Genomic DNA, 18,711 nt, shown 5'->3' on the forward strand with positions numbered 1-18,711 from the left:
AGAACCAGGATAAAAGTTGTTTGCTATGCAGCTCCTGCAACACATGGGAGCAGAACCCGAGTCTTCCACATGGTAAATAAATCATTATGCATTTGAAAAATCTTGTCCCAGAAATACATTTTGATTCTCCAAAATATATACTACCAATTACTTTGGCCTTGCAGTAACTGCCAAGATTGCCCATCTTTTGCACATTCAGACTTCTGTCCACTAGAGGGTACCAGTTAGCCACATCGATCTCATTACTCGACCTGCGCAAACTGGATATAGCTACAGGGGGAGGACCTGATTTGGGCTGGGACGTGGGAAAGCATTGCCTCGTAGACTGCATAATCCACACCTATATTTAAACATCCTAGATTTCCACTCGAATATCCTTTACAATAGCAGTATATCTCATATCACAATGAAAGTCAGTTTCTAATCAATTTACAAATTAAAATGCTCTCTTACCCTTTCCATGTCAAGAAATTCATCGTCTAGTTTAGTTCCTTCAGCACCACTTATTTTTTCACTAAATAGCTGCAGAAATAAACATAAATAATTGCACTGTACAATGATTTCTTGTCACAGTTTTTTACCTAAATTATTAAAAACAGAAACAAACTTGGATTCAACTTGTTGGATTTTTTGAACTAAGTCCTTTAAGAAAATTGTTGGAAGGGGTAACCATATCTAAAGGCATAGGAAGACATACATTTCTCATGCAGTCAACAGATATTTATTGTGCACCTACTATGTGTAAAACACATGGTAAGTGCTGTAGGACAAAGACACGAGAGATACTTGTCATCAAGGAACACACAGTTCACCCAAAGAGTCAACACACATTCAACTAAAAAACAAGGAAAGAATAAGAACCATTAAAAAATAATAGTACTAGAGACAAATTATTGTAAATGCACTAAGTGGTAGTCACTTCAGTGATGCACAGAATGGACTTTGAGAACCCACAGCATTGGGAGTGGGTTCATGCAGGATCTGTTTCCTAGAAGATGTGGCATTTGAGCTGGCATTTCAAGGACAGGGAACATTTCATCGGGCAGCATTGAAGAAAAGGCCTTCTGGGATGAGGCACCATGGAAAAAAGAGCCAGGGGCAGGAATGGATACGGCAAGTTTTCTCAGCCCCGGCTCTATTGATATTTATAGCAGATAATTATCTGTTGTGGGGGCTGTCCTGTGCACTGCAAGATGTTTAGCAGCATCCTCGGTCTCTACTTGCTAAAGGCCAGTACTGCAAGCATGGACACACACACACACACACACACACACACACACGTAACAACCAAAAATGTTGCCCAAGAGCTGAGGACAATTTGTGTATGGCCAATGTGCTCAAAAAACATCAATAAATTGTGTTTAACTGTGAAAACTAGCGCACAAGGGAGAATGGACGAAAATAAAATCTGAAACTTACACAACGCCCGGAGCAGACAGATTCTCAAATGCCAAGCTAAAGGGTACAAGTTAGAGATCCCTAAAGAGTCTTCATCAAACACAGAGAAACCCTTTAGAAAAGCAAGTCTGCCACCAGTAGGGTTGGATTAAAGAACAAGGAAGACAAATTGGAAGAAAAAAATACGTTCAATCATTTTCTTTAGCAAAATACATTAACATAATCTATGCCCTTAAAATAGTAATATGAATATTCAAATTCATAGTAAGGGAGGTGCCATCAATTAATGGTGAAAAGATTGCAGATTGTTTTAAATGCAAATGTAGTTACTACTACTATTACACACATGCGGTATTACTATTTAATAGGAACAATATAAGTGGAGACAGTATTTTACTTAAATTCGAAGTGTGAGAAGGAATTTCTTGAAGACAATAGCTAGAGAAGACTACAAAATTGGCCAGGGTTCTCCAACCTCCCTGTCCTGCGTCTTTATAGTTTCTCCCAGCTAGAGTTGGAGTCTATCTCCCCACCTAGTAAATCTGGGCTGGGCTTGTAACTTGTTTTGACCCCACAGAAACAAGCCTAGTTAGGCAGGAAAAGATCTTGTGTGCTTCCACTCACTCTCTAGAAACACTGTTGCTACCCTGTAAACAAGCCCAGGTAAATTAACTGAATGGAGAGAAACAAGTGGCCCAGACACCCCCCAAGGTACAACCAGTCCACCCTCAGAATCAGAGCCACTCAGCTGACCTGCAGGTGACTGCAGTAACGTAAGAGACCCCAGCCAAGATCAGCCCCATCTGCTGAGGCATGGGAACAGGAGTCCAATAAACGGTATTGCTTTAAACCACTGAATTGGGGTGGTTTGCTACATAACAGAAGTTATCTGGTACACTGGACAAGAATTCTTACTTTTCAGATTGAGTACAGAAGTCAGAGAGAATTATCCTAATGCCTTGATACAAGGCATAACTTCCAATAGAAAAAATCAAGAATTTCATTTCCACACACCAAGCAGTGTTGTAACAGATGTATCCATCAGCAGTTAACTCTCCTAAACATTTTTGTTGTTGTTATTCAGTAGTGAAATCATCCAACATATTGGTTCTCAACTTTGGAGGTAATAGCCTGAGAATCTAAGGAAAGTTACACAATCTCTCCTGGAGTGAGGAGTGGCACCTCCACGTTTTGTCGCCATGGTAGATTGCAAAGGTGGTCACAGGCTTTGCACCTCCTCCCATTAAGAAGTCTATTTTTCCACCCTTCGACTTGCTTTGGCCAATAGAAGAGTGTAAACCACACTGTATAGCTATAAAGTCCCAATCAGTACTCACAAAGAGGCTCTACAGATACTTCTGCTCACTCTGTGAGGTCCACTGTAACTACTTCCACCTAAGTCTGGGCTGCCTTGTTGGAGAATGAAAGATAATGTGGATCAGAGATCAGCCATCCCACCTGAGCAACCTCGGACCATCATGCCCTCAGCTCACCTGGCAGCTGACCGGCAACAGGTGACTGAACCCAGCAGCGATCAGCCACACCAGCACATGCACCCACCCAGTGCTCCCAGCCCAAATTGCTGACCCACAGAATCATAAACTAAATGAACATTTTTTTTGTCTTAAGTCACTGTGTTTTGGGATGGTGGGTTATATAGCAAAAGCCGACTGATACAGAGGCCTGCCATTTCCTATGACTATTGAAACCACAGAAGCCCACACGTAGATCCACGTTTTAAAATAACTATTTGAAAATCCCTTTGGCTTGGAGAGTTAGACCCGAAATCTCTTTAATCCGAACCAGTTCTCACTCATTCAGGTTTTACTTGTTCTATTTTCAGAAACCAAAATGTCTAATAGAAGGAGTAGTGTTTCTACTTTCAAGAACAGAAACTAGTGACATGAATATATCTTGTTTGAAAAGACAACATATGGGATCATTTTCAACAGGAGTCACAGGTAAGAGTCATCATTCGTTTCTGCTTTTCCTGAATTTCCCAGTGATGTTTAGCTGTTTTGATACATTAAGTATAAATACACACATAGCATTAGCTGTTTAGGCCACTCAATTATATTTCAGAGGTCAGTCAAGGAACAAATATTGTTTGTTGAGCATCTACTATGTGCAGGGACATGACTGGTACTTGGGATAGAAAGATAAAAAAGAGACATGATTCCTACAGGGCACCTGGCCTCATTCCAGGGTTACAGGGTTATTTCCTTTAGGTGCGGGAAGCTAAATATAAATACTCAAGCTTCTATTTCTGGTAAGATGACTATTCAAATTCAACTCTGATGCACTCCCTATGCTCTGAATACAAATCAAGGATAGATTAAATATCAAAATATGTACTCCTTATGCCTTCAATATGTAGCAAGGATAGATTAAATATCAAAAAAAGAAAACCAGAAAGATAAGCAATGCTCAAAACCAGAATAAACATTTTTGTGAACCTGAAAATGAACAGAAACACAACATGATGAACAAGGTTGAGGCCTCAGGCCTGCTGGGCTCTTGCCTGCACACAGGCTATGACAGCCAGCAGTCTGGTTCCTGCTGAATACAAATCGATCTAAAATAGTGCTCCATGAGACCAGAGTCTGGGTTCAAGTTCTGCTTACAGCTGGGGATGGAAAAGCAAATGAGGCTGGAAAAAAAAATTCAGATGTAAATCTCTGTCTGATGCTACCACATGTGGCAATCTGCAGGCCCAAGGAGACTGAAGGACAAAGAGTAAGTCAAGTCACACCTCCTCCCCACTCCAGCTCTGTGACTGGATCCAGATATCCCCAGTATCACCACAGAACGGAAACCACAGTTTTGTACTGGGGCCTTGGAAAGCTGGGTGGAAGAAGCCACAATCACTAGACAGAAGTGAGCACAAAAGAGGTTAAAATTAAAATTCATCCTAGATCTAAATTCTAAGGCACATGAATAAAATATAACACCAAGAAAGAGAGCCAACAAAATCACATAACATAACATAACATAACATAACATGAATTCACTTCTAGTGAAAACGATTTTATGAAACAATGTAATAAAGACTATTTAATGTGTGTTTAGGATATGATTAAAATGATAAAGGAATAACTTCTATTAATGAAGAGCAAGCAATTATACAAAAGGACAGAAATTTTAAAGATAGACATAAAACATTAGAAACAAAAAGTATTATATAGCCGGGCACGGTGGCTCGCACCTGTAATCCCAGCACTTTGAGAGGCCGAGGTGGGCAGATCATGAGGTCAGGAGATCGAGACCATCCTGGCTAACACAGTGAAACCCTGTCTCCACTAAAAATACAAAAAATTAGCCGGGCATAGTGGCGGGCGCCTGTAGTCCCAGCTACCTGGGAGGCTGAAGCAGGAGAATGGCGTGAACCCGGGAGGCCGAGCTTGCAGTGAGCCGAGATCGCGTCACTGCACTCCAGCCTGGGTGACAGAGCGAGACTCCGTCTCAAAAAAAAAAAAAAAGTATTATATAGTCATAAAAATGAAAAACCCAATAGATGGGACAAACTCCAGCCTGGGCACAATCAGGAAAGAACTGGCAAGCTGGAAAATATTAAGGAATTTACTCAAAGAACATAAACAGAGACGAAGAGTTTTTTTAATGAAATATCAGTTAATCGATATGAAGGATAAGTGAGAGATTCCAAGATATATCCAACAGGCACTCCAGAAAAAAGAACAGAATACAGGAGCATCAGTATTTACGAGTAAAATGGCTCTTTTCTCTTCTGTAATTGAAGGAAGTTAGGAGTCTACAGTTTGGAAGTACACTCAAGTACCATGCAAGATGAATATTAACTCACACCCAGACACAGCAAAATCTCAAGAATAAACAATCCTAAAACTATCACAGGGGCAAAAAACATCCAGAGCAACAATAAGACTGACAGCAGATTTCTCTTCTGCAACAGCAGATGCCAGGGACAATGAAGGTACGGCGTCAAAGTGCTAAAAAGAAATCAGCTAGGCACAGGATTACAGATCATGCCTATAATCACAGCACTTCGGGAGGCTGAGGCAGGTGGATCACCTGAGGTCAGGTGTTCGAGACCAGCCTGGCCAACATGGTGAAACCCTGTCTCTACTAAAAATACAAAAATTAGCCGGGTGTGGTGGTGCAATAAAAATCTAGAATTTTCTCTCTCCCTAAACTGTTGTTTAAGAGCAAGGCTGGGTGCAGTGGCTCACACCTGTAATCCCAACAGTTTGGGAGGCTAAAGTGGCATATCACATGAGGTCAGGGGTTAGAGACCAGCCTGGCCAATATGGAGAAACCCCATCTACTAAAAACACAAAATTAGCTGGGCGTAGTGGCGCATGCCTGTAATCCCAGCTACTCAGGAGGCTGAGGCAGGAGAATCGCTTGAACCCGGGAGATGAAGGTTGAGGTGAGCCGGGATTACGCCATTGCACTCCAGTCTGGGCAATGAGAGTGAAATTCCATCTCAAAAAAAAAAAAAAAAAAAAATCAGCTGTATGTGGTGGCACATGCCTGTAATCTCAGCCACTCAGAAGGCTGAGGTGGGAGAATCACTTGAACTTGGGAGGCAGAGGTTGCAGTGAGCTGAGATCACACTACAAAATAAAGACACATTCAGACTTCACAGACTCAAATAACAGTGATGCTAAAGTATTACATCAAGGAAATAAAAACCAAACTAAGAGGGAAAGTATGGACCATAGGAAACAATGGTGAGAATAGAAATTGAGAAACTATGGTGGTAAATTTATCATTGAGTAAAGACAAACAAACAAGCAAAAACCAATGTGTCTGAGTTTACACAAGGGTAAAATTAAAACCTTAAGCAATAATAACACAGAAATGGGGAAGGGTGTTGAGTGAATATTTCAAGCACACTAAGATTCATGTGTGTTCAGGAGGAGGTGAGAAATGGGTATAACTTTAGGCATAATTAAAATAATGCACAGCAGGTATCTGTGTTATATAACTAATGGTAACTCCTAAAAACACAAAACTATGATATCCATATAGTACTATGCATGTTATAACATAGTATCCATACCAGCACACTGTTAGAAAACCAGTATTTTTCAATCCAAAAGAAAACAAGGGAGAATAGAGGGAGAGGGAGGAAGAAGGAATGGCAAATAGAAACCACAAAATCAGATAGTAATAAGTCTAAATAGATCAGTAATGATTATCTATATAACTGGATTAAATTCAACATAACAATAATAGAGTGAATTTTAACAAGCTAGTTATATATATCTTCTAAGAGTCACAACTAAAACACAACACATAGAAAGACTGAAAAGACAAAATGTACATACTAGGAAAATGCTAATCAAAATAAAGCCTGTAACAGTAATATCAGACAAGAACTACCTTTCTTTGGTTTTTTTGTTTGTTTGTTTGCTTGTTTTTGTTTTTGAGACAGGGTCTTGCTTTGTTGCCCAGGCTGGAGTATAGCGGTGTGATCTCAGGAATAGCTGGGACCACAGGGCACACCAGCATGCCTGGCTAATTTTTGTATTTTTGTAGAGATGGGATTTCTCTATGTTGCCCAGGCTGGTCTTGAGCTCCCAGGTTCAAGCAATCCTCCTGCCTCCACCTCCCACAGTGCTGGGATTTCAGATGTGAGCCACTGTGCCCGACCTAAGAAATACCTTCCTAAGGCAAAGCATTAATAGGAATAGAGACTCAATGTAATAATAAAAGGAGCAATCCACCAAAATTGTTATAATAATGATATTGTTTCCACTAATAGTATAACCTCCAAAAAATATAAAGCAAAACTGAAATAGTGAAACTGATAAACCCACAATTATAGCAGGAGATTTAATACAACTCCATCAGAAAACTGACATATCAAACATGATAAAAAATTGAAAAAGATATGGATTATCTGAATGACCAAAATAATAACCTTGGTCAAATATTATGCACATATACATATATCCCCTCAGCCAATAAATTTAAAAAATGTATATTCAGAGAGAACATTACAAAAACTGACCATATATTATGTTGCTGCAAAATATTATAAGTAGTGGCAAAAACCACAATCACTTTTGCACCAACCTAATACTAGGTAACAAAGTCAATCAATACCATATAGAGCGTGTTTATTAGGTTTTGGCTTTTTTAACCATAACGCAATTAAATTAGGAACCAACAATAAAAATAAGTATGTCAGCACACAATCTTAAAATTCTGTCCTAAATAACAGATTAAAAAGAAAACTCCACAGATTAAAAAGAAAACCCCAACAGAAATTACCAAAAAATTTAACAACAACAAAAATACTATACATCAAAATCTGTGGTATACAGCTAAAGCTGTATTCAGAAATCAACATATAACCTTAAATACATTTCAAAGAACACCTCAATTTAATGTTTCAAACTGACACCATGTCATCCAATCTAAGTTCTAAAACATCTAATATCTCAAGTTGGAAAGTCTACCAACTGTGCCAATTTGCTAGAGATGCAAAGATCAGTCACTCTTACAGGCCCACTGGAAAGCAGAAACACAAACAGCAATCCACAATGAGATCAATACTATTCTGTAATAGAGATGCAGAACTTGCCATTAAAACCCAGATGGAAGGAAGCAATTATATAAATGAGAATGTGCCAAGAAAGTTCCAGAACAAAGCCTAGAAGGATATACGGAGTTTGACAGGGAGATAAGAAGAAAAGTGGCAATTCTATCAGAAAGAATAGCATAAGCAAAGAAATGGTTGATTAAAAAATAGAGTCCAAATTGATCAGTAATGATTATGTAATTGGATTACATTCAACATATTAAATAATACTAGAGTGGATTTTAAAAATCCAGCTATATGCAGCTTCTAAGAGATGCATACAACATAACAGGAAACAGCATAATAATTCAGCAAGGGTAACGGATATGAAAGACTCAGCTTAAAAGAAAAGGAGCAGACAGGCATACATGCAGGGGCCAGACCAAGGGGCTAAACTTAATTCTGGGGACAATGGAGACTTTTAGAAAGGTAAGTGATAAGAACAGATCTGAGTTTCAGAAAGATTAGTCAAGTGGGTCATGAGATAATGGACTGGAGAGGAACCAGAAGGTAGACAGGCAGATCGGTTAGGCAATGACAGGGGACACATAGTTTGAAGAGGTGAAGGTGGAGTGGGGAAAAATGCCAAAATTACATTCTAAAACCCTCTTAATTACCTTCTTCAGCATCAAACACAAGCTACCCTCACTCAGCTATTCAGCTTCCCCATCACAAATACTACACCTGACCTTTGCTCACTAGACAGAAGTTGCAAATCAAAAATACAAATGGGTGGCTACTCAACGTGGCTCGTGTGTTCTTCCCCCAGTGGAAAAGAAGATTTATGCTGCAAATTAGACCTCTCTCAGGTTGCCTTGGTGCTACAGTCAGAGATAAAACCCTTGTTCACCATCTACTTCTTGGCCGCTTTAATTTTCTCAGTAACAGGAAAATGAAAACTATTTTCAAAGACTACAACTGAGCAGTGACAAATTATAAAAGAAATTTATTTGGGAAACATGAAGCTTTTGCATTTGGTGTTTTGTCTAGATGTGTTGGATTTTTAATGGTAAATGTTAACACAGCCTTGGCTGCCTTCTTGTGCAAATATCTGTTTTCAAAGAAACCTTGGCGTCTCCATCTTCTTCCCTTTCACGAAGCAAGAAATTAAACAGCAAGAAAGCCAGAACCCAGAAGAAAATGTAAAAAAGCAAAATTTATAACTTAGGATTTTAGAAAATGCTCTAGAATAGTATTTTCCAGTATGTGTGCCACAAAACACTAGCTCCATGGGATGTACCTAAGGGCCAGGCAAAGTAAAACAAACAAAAAACCAAAAAGAGCTCTTGACTATATATATTTGGAAATACAGGGAAAACAAAATTAAGCAGATTTCTTTACTAAAACATTTTCAGAGGCTTTAAAGTGGTAATGGAGGGCCGGGCACAGTGGCTCATGTCTGTAATCTCAGCACTTTGGAAGGCCGCAGCGGGCGGATCACCTGAGGTCAGGAGTTTGAGACCAGCCTGGCCAACATGGTGAAACCCCATCTCTAGTAAAAATACAAAAATTAGCCAGGCATGGTGGTGCACACCTGCAGTCCCAACTACTCAAGAGGCTGAGGCACGAGAATCACTTGAACCCGGGAGGCGGAGGTTGCAGTGAGTTGAAATCACGCCACTGCACTCCAGCCTGGGTGACAGAGCAAGACTCCATCTCAAAAAAAATAAATAAAATAAAATGGTAATGGGCACTGTGGATTTCCAAAGGGGCACATATATGTAAGATGTGGCATTTTCCACAATCATTGGGCTGTGGAAGTTGTCTAATAGGAAAATCTCCAAGGACTGGTGTTCTAAGGAACACACTTTGAGAAGCCCTGTGCCAAAAATGTCACCGTTTTGAAAGGTTCCTTTTTCTTCTTTCAACCAGTTGGCAGTCATGCTCTGTTGTTATCAGCTTGGAGAATATGGCAATGCAATTTTAAGTATCAATAGTAAAGGTAATATGTAAGTTGTTAACATTAGGGAAAGATGAGTGAAGAGTATATGTGAACTCTCTGTACTAGTTTTGCAACTTCCCTTTCTGTAAGTCTAAAATTTTTTCAAATTTCAAAGTTTAAAGAGATCTCTGAGGTCATCAGAGCAACCAAGGCAGCCAGGATCTGAGGGGCCAAAATCGGGAGGAAGGGAAATGAATTGAGGTGAGTGATACATCTATAGCTGACTGTTCTCTTTGGGAAATGTTCTGTCTTACAACATAGGACATAAAGTCTGAGCAGAAAGCACCAGCCTGGAACTTGCAGCAGTCTCACTAGGTTGTGTAAGAGAAAAATTTGAATACACTGTAACCAAGGGAACCGGGATATAAGAGGCCAAATTTCTGGGAAAAAGGGAAACGTAAAGAAGCAAGCCTGACAAGCTATGTTCAATTTCCTCTTGAGGCTTTTGACAATTCCTAAGCTGAATACACAAGGCAGAATGATAAGAAACCAGCACAAAGAGGCTCCTAGAAGGCTAAATACCTAAACAGATATTTCTGCAGTATCACAGTGATCAAGAGACAAAAATTGGAGTTCAGGACTGCCCAAAAACGAAAAACATCCGGAGATTTTAATTCATTCCTGAATGCCTAAACCCTAGGAGCAAAAGCAAGCAAGGGGACATGCCCTCAGAAAGCCTGGAACGCAAACTTCAATCATTTCAGTCCATCTGTAGCAAGGTTATAAGCCTTTACCCTCATTATCTGCCAGAATAAAACTAGATAATCTCTGGAGGAAGATACATTATTCAGACCTGCTACAATTCTTCATACACAATATGTGCCATTCAAATAAAAATCATTTGGCATACCAGGATACTGAACCAACAATGGAAAACTAAGAAAAGAATAGATGATCCAACTGGTAATCCCAATATTGACATCTGAAATGATTTTTAATGTAACTATGATAAATATGTTGAATAAAATAAATGACAATGTAAAATTTTTATCAAAAATTGGAATACATAAAAAGAAAGCAAATGAAAATTACAGATGAAAATTCAATAACTAAAATTAAGAACCCAACAGAAGTGTTTAATAACAATTAGACATGACAACTGAGAGAATATGTGAACTGGAAGTTCAGTCAGTAGAAAGTATCTAAATAGAAACATAAAGGGAAAGAAGATGAAAAACACAAAAAAGCACTATAAGCACATCAGACATGGTGAAAATACCTAACACAAGTGTATTTTAGAGTTCAGAAAAATGAGAGAGAAACAATATTTGAAGAGGAGATGGACAATAATTATTCAAAATAGAAAAAAGACACCAAGCTACAGATTGAAACTTCTCTATGAATACCAAGCAGGATAAATATGAAGATAAACATACCTAGACACATTATAGTTAAACTGCTGAAGACCAAAGACAAAGAGAAACTTTAAAGCAATCAAAGAGAAAGATACACATTGCATTCAAAGAAGCAGCAAAAAGATTCTTAGCTGATGTTGCAAGAGAAACCAAGGAGCTACAAAACAATGAAATCACATCTTTAAAACGCTGGCAGAAAATATCTGCCAATCTAAGATTCTATTCCCTGTCAATGAATATATGCTTCATAAAAAAGCATTGAGAGAATTCCTCACAACAAACATTAAAAGAAACACTAAAAGGAGTTCTTTAAAAAATTATATATCTAGTGTGTGTGTATGTATTATATATACACACATTTATGTAATATATGTGAATTTATATATAAAACAATATATAAATGGAAACACACACATATATAAAATTTTGTATTATAGATACATGCACATATATAAATGGAAACAGATGGAAATAAGAAAATAGGGAAAGAAATGAAGAGCTCCAGAAAGTTAAATCTAAGTGAATATTCACAGCTTAAAATAAAAGTAATGTCTTATGAGGTTTTAAATGTATGTAGAATTTCAAAAACATAAAAATGATAGCACAAAAGCCACCACTAAGGGAGTTAAGTGAGACTCTTGTTGTATGGTCTATTCTATTGCTTGGAAGTGATACAGTACTAATTTAATGAAGACTCCTCCACATTAAAAAATGTGTGTTATAATTTCTAGGATTTCTTTTTAAATAATTATAATATATAACTAGCAAGCTACTACAGTAGTAAAATGGAATAATTCTTTAAAGTGATTAATCCAAATGAAGGCAAGAAAGGAGAAAGAAGCAATGAATGAGATAAATAGAAAACAAATAATAACATAGCAGATTTAAATGTAAAAATATCAATAATTACATTAAATGAAAATGGACTAAATATTCCAATTAAAAGACAAGAAGCATCAGCCAGGATTTAAAAACAACAAAAAAAAAGGCTACACTAAAGCTACACTATATCCTGCCAATAAGAGATGCACACTAAAGGTAATAACATGAAAGGAAAATAAACAGGTGCGAAAAGATACATCAGAAAAGCACTAACATTGATTTCTGGAGGAGGAGGCAGAGCAAGATGGCTCAAAAGAACCCTCCAACAATCATCTCCTCTGCAGGAACACCAAATAGAACAACTATCCACACAAGAAAGCATCTTCATAAGAACCAAAAACCAGGTGAGCAATCACAGTACCTGATTATAACTTTGTGTCAAAGAAAGAGGCACTGAAGAAGGTAGGAAAGACAGTTTTGAATTGCTGACACTACTCCTCCTCCATCCCCCAGCAGTGCAGCATGGCATGGAGAGAGAATCTGTGCACTTGGGGGAGGAAGGGCAAAGTAATTTTGGGAATTTGCATTGGAACTCAGGGCTGCCCTGTCACAGTGGAAAGCAACACAGGCCTTTCCCAGTGTTTCCCACCGGCTTTGGCCAGTGCCCATGGAGGGAGCACTTAGACTAGCCCTAGCCAAAGGGCAATCATCCATCCCAGCAGTCAGAAACAGAAACTGAATTCTGGCTAGCCCCACCACTGTGGGATAAAGTGTTCTGGGGTCCTAAGTAAACTTGAAAGGCAGTCTAGGCCACAAGGACTGCAATTCCTGGACAAATACTAGTGCTATGCTGGGCCTACAGCCAGTGGAACTAGGGTGCATGCAACCCAGGAAACTTTATTAATAGAGAACTTTCCAGGGAGACACCAGCTGGAGTGGCCAAGGGAGTGCTTGCATCACCCCTTCCCCAACTCCAGGCAATGCAGCTCACAATTCTGTGAGAAGAGGGAAGTGTAAAGAGGACTTTGTCTTGCAATTTGGATACCAGCTCTGTCACAGTAAAATAAAGCAGCAAGCAAAGTCCTAAAGCCCCCATTTCAGGCCATAGCTTCCGGACAACATTTCTAGACCCATCCTGGTACAGAAAAGAACTCACTACCCTGAAGGAAAGGACCCAGTGTCACAGAATTCACTACCTGCTGACTAATGAGCCCTTGGGCCTTGAACAAACACCCTTGGGCCTTGAATAAACACCATCTGTAGCCAGGCAGCAGTCATCACAGGCAAAACCTAGTACTGTGCTGGTTTCATGTGTGACCCAGCACATTCTCAGCTACAGTAGCCACAGGGAAAGGCTCCTTCTGCTTGAAGAAAGGAAAGGGAAGTGTAAAAAGAATTTCACCTTGTGACTTGGGTACCAGCAGAGCCACAGTATACTAAAGCACCAAGAGGACTTCTCATTTCCCCAATTCCAGGCCTTAGCTGCTGGAGGGCATTCCTTAACCCACCATGGGCCAGAAGGGAACCCACTGCATTGAAAGGAGAAACCCCGACCTGGCAGGACTCACCATCTGCTGAATAAAGAGCCCTTGGGCCTTGAATAAACATCAGCAGTAGCCAAGCTATAGTTGCCATGGGCCTGGGGCAGTGATTGTCTGGGCAGAGACTCCTTCTCCTTCAGGAAAGGAGAGAAAAAAGAGGTCTTTGTCTTGCAACTTGGGTAGCAGCTCAGCCACAGTAAAGCACCAAGCAGATTCCTACAGCCCCCGATTCCAGGCCCTAGCTCCTGAACTGCATTTCTAGATCCACCCTGGGCCAGAAGGAAATCCACTGCCCTGAAGGAAAAGATCCAGTTCTGGCAGGAATCAACTTTTGCTTGGCCCTTGAATAAACATCAGCAGAATTCAGGAAATAGTTGTAATAGAACTTGGGCAAGACCCAGTACTGCTCTGGCTTCAGGTGTGACACAGCACAATCTCAGCAGTGATGGTCACAAGAGTGCTTGTATCACCCCTCCAATAACTCCAAGAAACTCAGCATGGAGAGACAGATTGTATTGGTTTGGAGGAAAGTAAGGGAAGAGAACAAGAGACTCTGCCTGGTAATCCAAGGAATTCTCCCAGATCTTACCCAAGACCACTGAGGCATTTCCTCTACAAGACTGGAAGACTCACAGAGTTACTGGGCTTAGGGCACTCCCTAATGAACATATAGCTGCAGTGACCAAAAACTTTGATCAAATGCTCAATTCCCTTTAAATACTTGGAAAGCCTTCTGAAGAAGATAGGTATAAACAAGCCCAGATTGTGAAGATTAGAATAAATATGTAACTCTTCAATGCCCAGACATCAATGAACATCCACAAGTATCAAGACCATCCAGAAAAACAAGACCTCACCAAATGAACTAAATAAGGTACCAGTGACCAATTCTAGAGTGATGGAGATACGTGACCTTTCAGACAAAGAATTCAAAAGAGCTGTTTTGAAGAAGCTCAACGAAATCCAAGATAACACAGTGAAGGAATTCAGAATCTTATCAGATAAATTTAACAAAGAGATTAAAACATTAAAAAGAACCAAGCATAAATTCAGGAGCTGAAAAGTTCAACTGACAAACTGAAGAATGCATCAGTCTCTAAACAGCAGAACTGATCAAGCAGAGGAATGAATTAGCGAGCCTATTTCAAAATACACGGAGAAGACAAAAGGAAAAAGAGTAATAAAGAATAAAGCAAACCTAACAAGATCTAGACAATATCTTCAAAAGGTAAATCTAAGAGTTACTGACCTTAAAGAGGAGGTAGAGAATGAGATCAGGATAGAAAGGTCATTCACAGAGATAATAATAGAGAACTTTCCAAACCTAGAGAAAGATGTCAATATTCAAGTTCAAAAAGGGTATAGAACACCAAGCAGATTTAACTCAAATAAGACTACTTCAAGACATTTAATAATCAAACCCCCAAAGGTAAAGAATACAAAAAGGATCCTAAAAGCAGCAAGATAAAAGAAAAAAATCACATATAAAAAATCTCCATTATGTCTGGCAGCAGATTTCTCAGTAAAAACCTTTCAGACTGGAAGAGATGCCATGATACATTTAAAGAGCTGAAGGAAAAAGATTTTATCCTGGAATATTATATCCTGCAAAAATATCCTTCAAACATGAAGGAGAAATAAAGACTTTCCCAGACAAACAAAAGCTGAAATATTTCATCAACACCAGACCTATGCTAATGGGAGCTTTTCACTCCCTAATACTCACCATGCTAATGGGAGCTTTTCGATCTGAAAGAAAAGAACATTAATGAGCTAAATTATCTGAAGGAACAAAATTCACTGGTAACAGTAAGTACATAGACAAATACAGACTATAATAACACTGTAGTTGTGGTGGGTAAACTACTCATTAGCATTTCAATAAAGAAACATTAGACCTAATCTGCACTTTAGAACAAATGGACCTCATAGATATTTACAGAACATTTCATCCAACAGCTGCAGAATACACATTCTTCTCCTCAGCAATCATTCTCAAGGATAAACCGTATCAAGTATCTTCTCTGACCACAATGGAATAAAACTAGAAATCAATAATAGAAACTTTAAAAACTATACAAACACATGAAAATTAAACAATATGCTACTGAAGGACCAGTGGGTCAATGAAGAAATGAAGAAGAAAATTTGAAAATTCCTTGAAACAAATGAAAGTGGAAATACAACACATGAAAACCTATGGGATACAGCAAAAGCAGTACTAACAGGAAAATTTATAGCAATAAGCCCCTACATCAAAAAAGCAGAAAAATTTCAAATAAATAACCTAATGATGCATCTAAATAACTAGAAAAGCAAGAGCAAACCAAACCCAAAGTTAGTAAAGAAAAAAAATAAAAATCAGGCAGAAATAAAACTGAAACAGAAAAGGTAATATAAAAGGTCAACAAAACAAAGAGTTGGTTTTTTGAAAAGATGAACAAAATTGACAAACCTTTAGCCAGACTAAAAAAAAGAGAGAAGACCCAAATAAAATCGAGGATGAAAAAGGAGACATTAAAACCAATACTACAGAAATTCAAAGGATCATTAGAGACTACTGTGAGCAATAATATGCCAATAAATTGGAAAACCTATAAGAAATAGATAAATTCCTAGATATGTACAACCTACCAATATTAAACCATGAAGAAATCCAAAGTCTGAATAGACTAATGACAAGTAACGAGATCAAACCTCTCATTTGATCTCGTTTGAAATACAAAATCTTCTGGCAAGACAAGCCTGGGACAGGATGGCTTCACTGCTGAATTCTACCAAACATTTAAAGAGGAACTAATACCAATCCTGCTCAAATTATACTAAAAAATAGAGGAGGAGAGAAGACTTCCAAACTCCTTCTATGAGGCCAGTATTACCCTGATACCTAAACCAGTCAAAGATACATCAACAAACAAACAAACAAAACAACAACAATAAAACTACAGGCCAATATCTCTCATGAACATCAATGCAAAAATCCCCAACAAACTACTAGCAAACTGAATTTGACAACACAAGAAAAAGATTATTCATCATGACCAAGTGGGATTCACCCCAGGAATGCAAGAATGGTTCAATATATGCAAATCAATTAGTGATACATCATATCAACAGAATAAAGGACAAAAACCACTGATCATTCCAACTGATGCTGAAAAATCATTTGATAAAATTCAATGTCCCTTCATTATAAAAACCCTCAAAACACTGGATATCGAAGGAACATACCTCCACACAATAAATGCCATATACAACAGACTCATAGCTGGTATCATACTGAGTGAGGAAGAAATGCAAGTCTGTCCTGTAAGATAAAGGACAAGACAAGGATGCCCACTTTCACTACTGTTATTCAACATAGTACTGCAGTAATCAGATGATAAAGAAAAAAAAGTAGCTAGAGTAATTAGATGATAAAGAAAAAAAAAGGCATCTAAATTGGAAAGGAAAAAGTCAAATTATCTGTTTGCAAATAACATGATCTTATATTTGGAAAAATCTAAAGACTCCACCAAAAGCTATTAGAACCAATAAACAAATTCAATAAACTTGTAGGATACAAAATCAACATACAAAATTCAGTAGAATTTCTATATGTCCACAAGAAACAATCTGAAAAGAAATCAATAAAGTAATCACATTTACAATCGCTACAAATTAAATAAAATACCTAAGAATTAACCCAAGAAGTTAAATATCTCTACATTGAAAAAGATAAAAGCATTGATGCAAAAAATTGAAGAGGACACCTGAAATAGAAAGATAGTCCATGTTCATGAATTGGAAGAATCAATATTGTTAAAATTTCATATCTACCAAAGCAAGCTACAAACTCAATGCAACTTTTATCAAAATACCAATGACGTTCTTCACAGAAATAGAGAAAATAATCCTAAAACTTATATGGAATCACAAAAGACCCACAATAGCGAAAGCCATCCTGAGCAAAAAGAATAAAACTGGAATAATCACATTACCTGACTTCAAATTATACTACAGAGCTGTGGTAACCAAACAGCATGGTACTGACGTAAAAAACAGACACACAGACCAGTGGAACAGAACAGAGAACCCAGGGATAAATCCATACATCTACAGTGAACTCCTTTTCAACAAAGGTGCCAAGAACATATATTGGGGAAAGGACAGTCTTTTCAATAAATGATGCTGGGAAAACTGGGTATCCATATGCAGAAGAGTGAAACTAGATCCCTAGCTCTCACCATATACAAAAATCAAATCAAAATGGATTAAAGACTTAAATCTAAGACCTCAAACTGTGAAACTACTATAAGAAAACATTGGGGGAACTCTCCAGGACGCTAATTTTGGCAAAAATTTCTTGAGTAATACCCTAAAAGCACAGGCAACCAAAGCAAAAATGGACAGATAGGATCACATAAAGTTAAAAAGCTTCTGCATAGCAAAGGCTTTTCAACATTAACAAAGTGAAAAGACAGCCCAGAGAATGGAAGAAAATATTTACAAACTATCCATCTGACAAGGGATTAATAACCAGAATATAAGGAGGTCAAACAACTCTATTAGGAAAAAGAATCTAATAAAATTTAAAAATGAGCAAAAGATCTGAATAGACATTTCTCAAAAGAAGGCATACAAATGGCTAGCAGGTATATGAAAAGATGCTCAACATCACTGATGACCAGAGATGCAAATCAAAACTACAATGACATATCTTACCCCAGTTAAAATGGCTTTTATCCAAAAGATAGGCAATAACGAATGCTGGCAAGGAGAAAGGGGAACCCTCATACACCCTTGGTAAGGATGTACAACCATGATGGAGAACAGTTTGGAATTTCCTCAAAAAAAAAAAAATAGAATTACCATATGATCCAGCAATCCCACTGCTAGGAAAGAAGACAGGAAATCAGTGTATCAAAGAGATATCTGCTGCCCATATTTATTGCTACATTATTCACAATAGCCAAGATTTGGAAACAGTCTAAGTGTCCATCAACAGATGAATGGATGGAGAAAATGTGGTACATATTCAGCCATAAAAAAGAATGAGATCCTGTCATTTGCAACAACACAGATGGAACTGGAGGACATTATGTT

The 18,711-nt window shown here is 38.2% G+C and overlaps 1 protein-coding gene across 6 annotated transcripts in view; it reads right to left on the reverse strand.

Annotated features, from left to right (window-relative positions):
- Positions 1 to 18,711, reverse strand: part of SH3GL3 (SH3 domain containing GRB2 like 3, endophilin A3) — a 167,789-nt gene that overhangs the window by 59,963 nt on the left and 89,115 nt on the right. For all 6 annotated transcript variants that reach the window (XR_003120464.1, XM_025391823.1, XM_025391819.1 and 3 more), the window contains one exon: positions 454 to 522. Coding sequence is in view for 3 of the 6 variants with exons in the window: in XM_025391819.1 (XP_025247604.1) it covers positions 454 to 522 (69 nt within the window). In the remaining 3 variants the exon portion in view is untranslated. The remainder of the gene's footprint in view (positions 1 to 453; positions 523 to 18,711) is intronic.

This window comes from Theropithecus gelada, chromosome 7b (assembly GCF_003255815.1).
Source record: "Theropithecus gelada isolate Dixy chromosome 7b, Tgel_1.0, whole genome shotgun sequence".
NCBI lineage: Eukaryota > Metazoa > Chordata > Mammalia > Primates > Cercopithecidae > Theropithecus > Theropithecus gelada.